This window comes from Alosa sapidissima, chromosome 12 (assembly GCF_018492685.1).
Source record: "Alosa sapidissima isolate fAloSap1 chromosome 12, fAloSap1.pri, whole genome shotgun sequence".
NCBI lineage: Eukaryota > Metazoa > Chordata > Actinopteri > Clupeiformes > Clupeidae > Alosa > Alosa sapidissima.
Genome location: NC_055968.1, coordinates 7,836,367 through 7,844,813, shown reverse-complemented (window position 1 = coordinate 7,844,813; position 8,447 = coordinate 7,836,367). Strand labels below are relative to the sequence as shown.

At 41.8% G+C, this 8,447-nt stretch overlaps 1 protein-coding gene across 1 annotated transcript; it reads right to left on the bottom strand.

Annotated features, from left to right (window-relative positions):
* Window positions 1-94: 94 nt before the first annotated feature.
* gclm (glutamate-cysteine ligase, modifier subunit) lies at window positions 95-8,220 on the bottom strand. The gene is made up of 7 exons (XM_042057533.1): window positions 7,923-8,220; window positions 7,051-7,113; window positions 6,260-6,347; window positions 5,989-6,045; window positions 4,750-4,952; window positions 1,486-1,600; window positions 95-1,174 (listed from the first exon to the last, which is right to left on the bottom strand). The coding sequence occupies exons 1-7, from the start codon at window positions 8,043-8,045 to the stop codon at window positions 1,005-1,007; spliced, it is 819 nt and encodes a 272-aa protein (XP_041913467.1). The 5' UTR covers window positions 8,046-8,220; the 3' UTR covers window positions 95-1,004.
* Between the last annotated feature and the right edge of the window lie 227 nt (window positions 8,221-8,447).

Genomic DNA, 8,447 nt, shown 5'->3' with positions numbered 1-8,447 from the left:
CTAGTCGAAAACCGAATACGATTTCAGAATTTGTGTTCCTATCTATTTTATATAGGTAATGGTTCCTATACATCAATATAGACATGACAAAATATCGAACTCATGATGGTATTTTTATTTACATTAAGCTACATGATCTTTTGTAAAGGGTTACATTTCATTAGAGAAAATTGTCTGCATAATGAACATTTATTGTGTATCATGACACCAATTAAAAACATAATATACAGAGATAATATAAACTTGAAAATGTACAGCGTATGACATGTCCCAATCTTAAACTACTTGGACTCAAGCAGAACTTGCAGCTATAATGTAAATAGCAATTTATTGTCAGAGACAGAGAGGGGAAGAACAGTACTTTTTTTAAACAAACTTTGAACACTTCCAGTTTTATGTGCCGTCTCAAATAAGGGATTTTTGTGTTCATGGGACACATCCCTTTGATTAAACCTGATTCAACAATTTAAACAATGAGTCTTTCCATCATTCATATTTTAAAATTCAGATAAAATTTGCTGCACTTATAGTAAACATGTTCATTCAGAGTGCAATAAGCCGTGAGGACAGCACAGATTTGGGCCATTTGGAGCCATTTACAGGCTACTAGCCAATTCAAAATCAAGTGCTTTTTAAAATAAGATATCAAATCACCTTATTTCCTCACTGTGTTGTAAAATGACTTACATTGATATAACTCATATATTAAGAATAATTACATTATACCTATACTCTCTCTCAGTGAATAAACCTTCTGGGTTTCATACCATAAAAAGAAAGTTCAGAGGAGAAATGAAATCAGATAAAACACAGAAACAGGCACTTACTCTTGACATATTGTAGAGTACAGAGCATCATAGATTTGAGTTGTTTAAAAACGTATGTAAAATCATAAACAGAGCATGTTTACTGTAACTGCAAAAAAAATGATGATTTCAGTGGGTCATCATTTCTTTCCCGACCATAAGTTGCGCATCTGACATGTTGGTGGTGTGTGTGGCTGGCTAAAGGGCACTTCTCTTGGCGTGAACAAGATACCCTTTTGACTTTATGATGCCTCTGCTTTTGACGATGAGAGAGTAGCGCAGGACCCACTCCAGGCTCCAGTGCGCCACCTGCAGGTCCTGGGTGCTCGCCTGGACCGCCTCTTGAAAGGCCGTTGCTGAGATGAGCTCTGGATCAATTCAGAGGAAAGAATATGCATTTTGTTAAACATGCATCCATTACATTTAGATAATGTGTTGGCAGAAAATACATAACTGTTAAAAACAATCCTTAATCTTTAGAATTTTGGTCTGGTTTCCCGTGCATGGATCATGCCTCGTCCTATACTAAAAGAAAACTTCAATGAAAATCTCTATAGAAACTTTTAACTCAAGTACAGAACCAGTTTAATAAAGTAAATTAACACTACTTGACAAAGGAAAATGAGTTTAAATGAGGCAAAGTTATGTCAACTTTAATGCGGGAACACTGGTTTATCACCTTTTGGGTCATTGTGAGTCAGCAGTTGGATGTCAAATTCCTTTGCGAACGCTGTGAGATCTGGAGGCATTACGCAACAGGAAGCCAGATTCACCTGATTACTGCTGGGCTTCACCTGCACAGGAATGGCACACACATGGGTGAGTCCTACAGGTGACAAGTCACACCCAAGACTTTACAAAGCACCGACAGACTGGCATCACGCCTGACAGAAATGAAGCAGAGATTTCTCAAAATGAAAGTTGCCATATGCAGGGTGGTTTTATGTCAGTTAAATTAATCATTCTAAATAAATAGAATGCGTGGTAAACTCAGCATCTGTCAGTTGCACCCGGAACAGAACCAACTCATATTTATCTAAACTCTACAATTATTGAGTCATACAGAAGTTCAGAGCTTAGCCATATTACATCCAATCAAGGGGAGCCGTAGCACAGACGGCAGCATCTATACCACAATTCTGACCAACAGTCCCCAATCCCTGATTCCCAATCTCTCGCTGTCCCACTTGTCACTCTCAACTACGCCTGTTTGAGTCGTGATTCACTCGGATCTTTCACCCGTATCTTTAAATTAACCCATGAGTCGCGAGTCTCTAGTATCATTAACTCGGATCAGTTGAGTCCTACTACAATTCAATCTAAAACGATAAACAGCGCCACACACAAACCTCTTGCAACATTTAGCTAGCCTACTAGCCATCATAGCTGCCAAAAATGTAACAATTTCGTAAGTAGGATAACCACAAATCCACAAATCAACTCAAGCGACTGGGTGAGCAGGCAGTCTGAGATAACTGGTTAACTTCCCGCAGAGCCGGGTTAGTCGGATCAGCCGGCCGGTTAGGCTACATTGAGTACGAGTCGGCTACGGCTACGTTGTCATGAGTGGCTGTAGACGAGCGAGTAGCTCCTCCTCAAAGTGAAAAGCAATTCCACAACAAAAGCCATTCTTCACCTCTTAAATAACATTCAATGTTCTGCATGTAGCCTAGGCATACTTTAGATTTGGTGTATAGATGTAGCATATTAAAATGCAATTAGGTCACGCAGACAGTCCGAAACATTGCACGCTCTTAATGGAGCTGCTTTGTATACCCGGGTTAGTCGGATCGCTGGGCCGGGCGGTTACGTTATGAGTGCGAGTCAGCCGAATCAGCCGGCTACGTTGTCATGAGTGGATCAGTAGACGAGCGAGTAACTCCTCGTCAAGGTGAAAAGCAAATCCACAACAAAAGCCATTCTTTCACTTCTGAAATAGCATACAATGTTCTACACGTAGGCATAGCCTACTTTAAAATGCAATTAGGTCGCGAAGACAGTCCGAAACATTGCAAGCTCTGTATGGAGCTGCTCAGGCTAGCCGGGTCAGTTGGATCAGCAGGGCGGGCCGGTTACGTTGTTATGAGTGCGAGTCAGCCGAATCAGCCGGCTACGTTGTCATGAGTGGATCTTTAGAGGAGCGAGTAACTCCTCGTCAAGGTTAAAAGAAAATCCACAACAAAATCCATTCTTTCACTTCTGAAATAACATACAATGTTCTACACGTAGGCATAGCCTAGGCCTACTTTTAAATGCAATTAGGTCGCGAAGACAGTCCGAAACATTGCAAGCTCTGTATGGAGCTGCTCAGGCTAGCCGGGTCAGTTGGATCAGCAGGGCGGGCCGGTTACGTTGTTATGAGTGCTAGTCAGCCGAATCAGCCGGCTACGTTGTCATGAGTGGATCTGTAGACGAGCGAGTAACTCCTCGTCAAGGTTAAAAGAAAATCCACAACAAAATCCATTCTTTCACTTCTGAAATAACATACAATGTTCTACACGTAGGCATAGCCTAGGCCTACTTTTAAATGCAATTAGGTCGCGAAGACAGTCCGAAACATTGCAAGCTCTGTATGGAGCTGCTCAGGCTAGCCGGGTCAGTTGGATCAGCAGGGCGGGCCGGTTACGTTGTTATGAGTGCTAGTCAGCCGAATCAGCCGGCTACGTTGTCATGAGTGGATCTGTAGACGAGCGAGTAACTCCTCGTCAAGGTTAAAAGAAAATCCACAACAAAAGCCATGCGTTCACTTCTGAAATAACATATATTCTGCACGCATAGCCTACTTTAAAATGCTATTAGGTCGCGAAGACAGTTGCAATGTCCGAAACATTGCAAGCTCTGTATGGAGTTGCTTGAGTAGGCTAGCCTACCTGGGTCATTTGGATCAGCCGCGGGCGGACCGGTTACATTATGTTGTTATGAGTGCGAGTCAGTCGAATCAGCCGGCTACATTGTCATGAGTGGATCTGTAGACGAGCAAGTAGCCTAGTTTCTACTCGTGTCAAGGTGATAATAATAATAGGCCTAATGAGAATAGTAGTAGTAGTAGTAGTAGTAGTAATAATAATAATAATAATAACAATAATAATAATTTAGTCACTGCAGGGCATTTCTACGTTCCTGTTTCTATGTCTACATTGAAAGTCAATTGCTTAGGCTAGGTTAAGACAATAAATAAACAGTCTGGCTCAAACTGCTTTCTTTCCCGTGAGTGGGTGGAGATTTTGATGCTATTATATTAGGCTATTTTATATTATATTATATTATATTATATTATATTATATCATATTATATTATATATGATATTATATTAGGCTACCTAACATGATATATATATATATATATATATATGTATAGCTATGATTAATAGGCTAATAATATTAGTTGCCTAGTAGGCCTATTAGCTGCCTATAATACTTATTAGAATAGATTCCTAGTAGCCTACTATTAGTATATAGTAGTGGTAATAAACATTGTAGCAGAGTAGCATTAGACCTAGGCAAATTTTCTATTGTTAACAAAACAACAACAAATAATTAATTATTATAATATAGGCTACCCTCCCTGTCAATAAGATCAAAGTTTCTGAACATGAGCACCAAAAAGATGAACAATGTGTGGATGCACTTTGACCAGGAGACCAAAACTCTTAGGCTAAATGCAAGTACTGCAAAAACCTGGTTTCAAATCATGGAGGATCCACATCCAACATGAGAAGGCACTTAACGAAATGAAGCACCCCACTGCACTGCTTGAACGTAGGACTGAATTTCTTTGCGATTTAGCAATACTGACTCAAGTGACTCAAGTGACTCGTTCAACCCGGATCAGTTTAGTGAGTGACTCAGAATAACCCGGATCCTTAAAAGGAATCGAGTTTGACAGGCCTACTCTCAACTGTCCCCTAAAACTGCCCCCCACCATTTTTCTAAGTGAAGATCACCTGTGCCCAGTTGTAGAGTTGCTCCAGAAGTGCCTTGTCCAGATCAGACGTCCCGATGGCGGTGACCTTGTTGCTGCGCACCAGGCCCTCCAGCTCGGCCCAGAGGGGCTGCAGATGCTCCAGGGTCTGGCTGTCACCGTCAGGCAGGGGCGGGGGAGCAATGATGACCGAGTCAAGTTGAGACACTCCCAGTGACTGACAAGCTGGAAGAGAAGAAGATGATGGCAGGGGGAGGGATTTACTGCATGTCCTGCTTGTCACCATAAGCCTACCCTCAGAGGTTTCAGGTGGAGGTCTTTGTGTGGAATCCTCAGACAGTGCTTATATTTAAGCAATAAGCCCCGAGAGGCTGTAGGTTACCTTTTAGTGCCTAAAACCCCCCTTAGCTGTTGTAGAATCAGTGTAACCTATGGACTCGAGTGGCTTATTGCTTTTCTAAAACTGTTACTATAAATACCTTTTAAAGTTTCATAAAGTAAAGGCACAGCAACTAGAAATACAACAAGTTATTCCTAGATAATCATTCTTCCGCCAAGCATTATATTTCCTCTATCTGAATGGTTGCCAAGCAACTTCGAGACGCAGCTACTATCAAGTTATGGTAGCGCAGTAATATAGGACGAAATGCGGTCAAGGTGTATGTTTATGCTGGATTTTACAAAGGCATCGAACACGATTCAGCCAATCACAATCATGGACGGGAACTATCAGTTTTAGAAAACAGCATTCTATAAATGTTTACACCTAAACCTCACAGAAACTGCCTAAAATCTCAGATTACCATAGAATTCCATAGCTGTTGCTAGGTTTTGACAAACAAATGTGGCCTTGATAGCTTTTTGGGTGTTGTATTCTCTTTAGTTAGGTCACCTTTAGTTAGGAGACCACTGTCACCTGTAAATGTTTCAGTTAAGCCTACACCACTGGAAAGGGATGGCATCCTGTTCAATGGTTTTTTGTTTTGCATTTCTTGCATTCATTTTACACAATGCAACACCTAACTATTCACTCTTCCAAACACTATCTTTACATTACTGATAAACTGACTAATCCACAGACAGTAGGCATTTGTCCTCTTGTTTTGTTACTTTCTAAGATTGTAATAAATATGTTACACATAGTCTAAGTATACCATACATAGGGAGGCCATCGAGATCAGTTTTGTCCTTGTAGAAAATAGTACTTTCTTTTATTAAATACTGATTAAAAGGTTTAGTTGTTCAAGCTATTGGCACTCACCCATCTCCACAGCATTTCTGATGGAGGAGCAGTCACGCTCGCTGAGGAAAATCTTCACTGAAAAGGCAAATCACACAAGAGGCCATTATCAACTACGCACAATAACAGGAAATCAGACAAGACAAGAGGGAAATGATTCATGAGAGTGATTCAAGGAAGGCCGTCCGTAGGAGACTGCAAGCACAACACAACACTTTCCACAGACAACATTATTCATTCATGACCAGCTGCAGCAGCCGGGAAGACTTGGGGCCTAGTTACATCGGCTCACCAGACACTTTCAGCTCCTCGCGCTCCTCGGCTGTTATGGCCTCGGTCTCCTCAGGTATGCTACAGTCAAGCGTCATGGGAAGGTCCTTCTGCAGGAAAAACAATGCATTGAAGACCCACATCTTAATAATCTTCTGGGATTATCATCTTCTAGAAAACGTAATTTTCTAGGCTATATGGACACCAATAGGTTTAATCTGTGCCCAAAGTGTCTTCTTGTGACATGTCTGTAGAGAAATGCTTTCCAACTGAGCATGTGTTTTATGGGGACTGTCTGGGTGGAATGCTTCAGTAAGCTTGGAGCTTTGTGTGTGTAAGACCCCCCTGTGTACTCTGCAAGCATGCTGGGGCAGATTAGCTGACAGCAGCAGAACTGCAGGCCGGCCTGAAGCCTTGCTGACCGTGTCTCTGCGCCACATGGAGAACTTTTGGCAGCCAACTTCCCATAAACGATCATTATGACAGCTCTCTTTCATCCCAGGCGGGAATTTGCTTGCGGTCAATCAGCGGGCAGGTATTTTGTTTTCCCCCCCAATGAGGCGCTGGCTGGCAAGCCAACGCGTATCAGGCAAAGATCAGGTTCAATTTCATGTGTTAAGACTATACAGAAAGTAATGACGTGTATGCCAAAGTCTAATGTTATGTTTATTCCTTATGAGCAGACCTGTAGCTCACACATTACACAATGAATTAATTTGGCTATAAAATGGTGGTGCATTTGGCTATTTAAAAAAGGTCAGCTGTAAGAAATGAGGACAGCAATACACCAATAATAAGATAATCATGGCTCACCGTTTCCAGAGAAGGTATGGTGGCAAACCATTTGCTTAATGTAGCCTGGATACAGTCTTGAAGCTGCAAAGTAACAAGTTGTGATCATTCAACACCATTAGCAACCTGCAAATGCAACAAGAGTCCACACCATGCATTAATGCCATTTGCTTGTCAGCTGTCAGTATGAACATATGTTGTCTCTTGGTTGGACAGTTGTCATTGATCAATGAATAATCAGTCACGTGGACTTGAGATGATAGCATAAGGGTCGTGCACTTGAGAAAAAACGGGACAGCAAATCGAACAAAAGTGACTTGCAAAAACGCGTGCAATGTAACATAATGCATCGACCAATCAAAGCTTGAATCGGAAAATGGAAAACAAATTGATATTGCGCGTGTGGATCACATGAAAGACCTAAGTCATATCTTCGCCCTTACAAAGCCGTGAAACAAAATTGCTAACTTAACTGGCTAGTTTAATCGTCCCCTCAAACTGAGTTAGCCTCTCCATTATAAATCAACACTGGCAGACTACATGCTAACACTCCACCGACTTCCGGACATTTCGCTAACGTTACATTCTGACAAGGCGGGAATGGTTGTGGTTTGCTGTAATCATTTAGAAATGATTACTAAGACCATCAACATTTTTTTCACACGTTTGTCAATATAGCAAGTCGCAATCTGAGAGTCTGGTTTCTTCTTGTTTTAGCAAGTGCTACTCTTAATGCATGATGCGGATGACGTAACCATAGGAGATTGACAACAAAATACACAACGCGGCGGCCCTCGAGTTGTGCAGGTGGTCCAGAAAATGACGCAAGACGTACGGGGAATGAGATAAGTGAAATAACTATCCGGCAAAGACAATACGGAAGGTTACCTTACCTCCTCACTGGGTGAAGATGGACATTTTTTCTTAAGCCGGCTCCGGTTCACTAAATTCCCTGTGTGTAACTGTAGACTCGTCGCATGGTTGAGTAGCACCTTGGCGTTAACGTGAGCTTCCATGTTATCCTATGCAGCCTAGGTATCAAGGTACGATACTCAAGGTCGTGTTCCTTTCTGCCTGAATAATCTCGAACTGCCCGTGCCGTCAAGGGCTTGTTTATAAGTGAGTGGAGCAGTGACTTTGCATATGCAGTTCATTCAGAGACTGAAGTGTAGAGTAAGAGCACGCCTACGTTGAAACAGTGGTCTGCGTAAACTCTGGTGTGGACACATGGAACGGAGAAGTCAGCGTAACATAATAGCGGCGTCATAGTTTATGGTCATGGCCTATCCTACAGGTGAAAAAATGTGCACTGTAATCATGACTGTACGCTTACATCGGGAATCATCCACTTATGTCTCATTTTACTTTCGCACCTTAGTACCCTATTATCACTCTATGGAGGACTTTGTATTTATTCT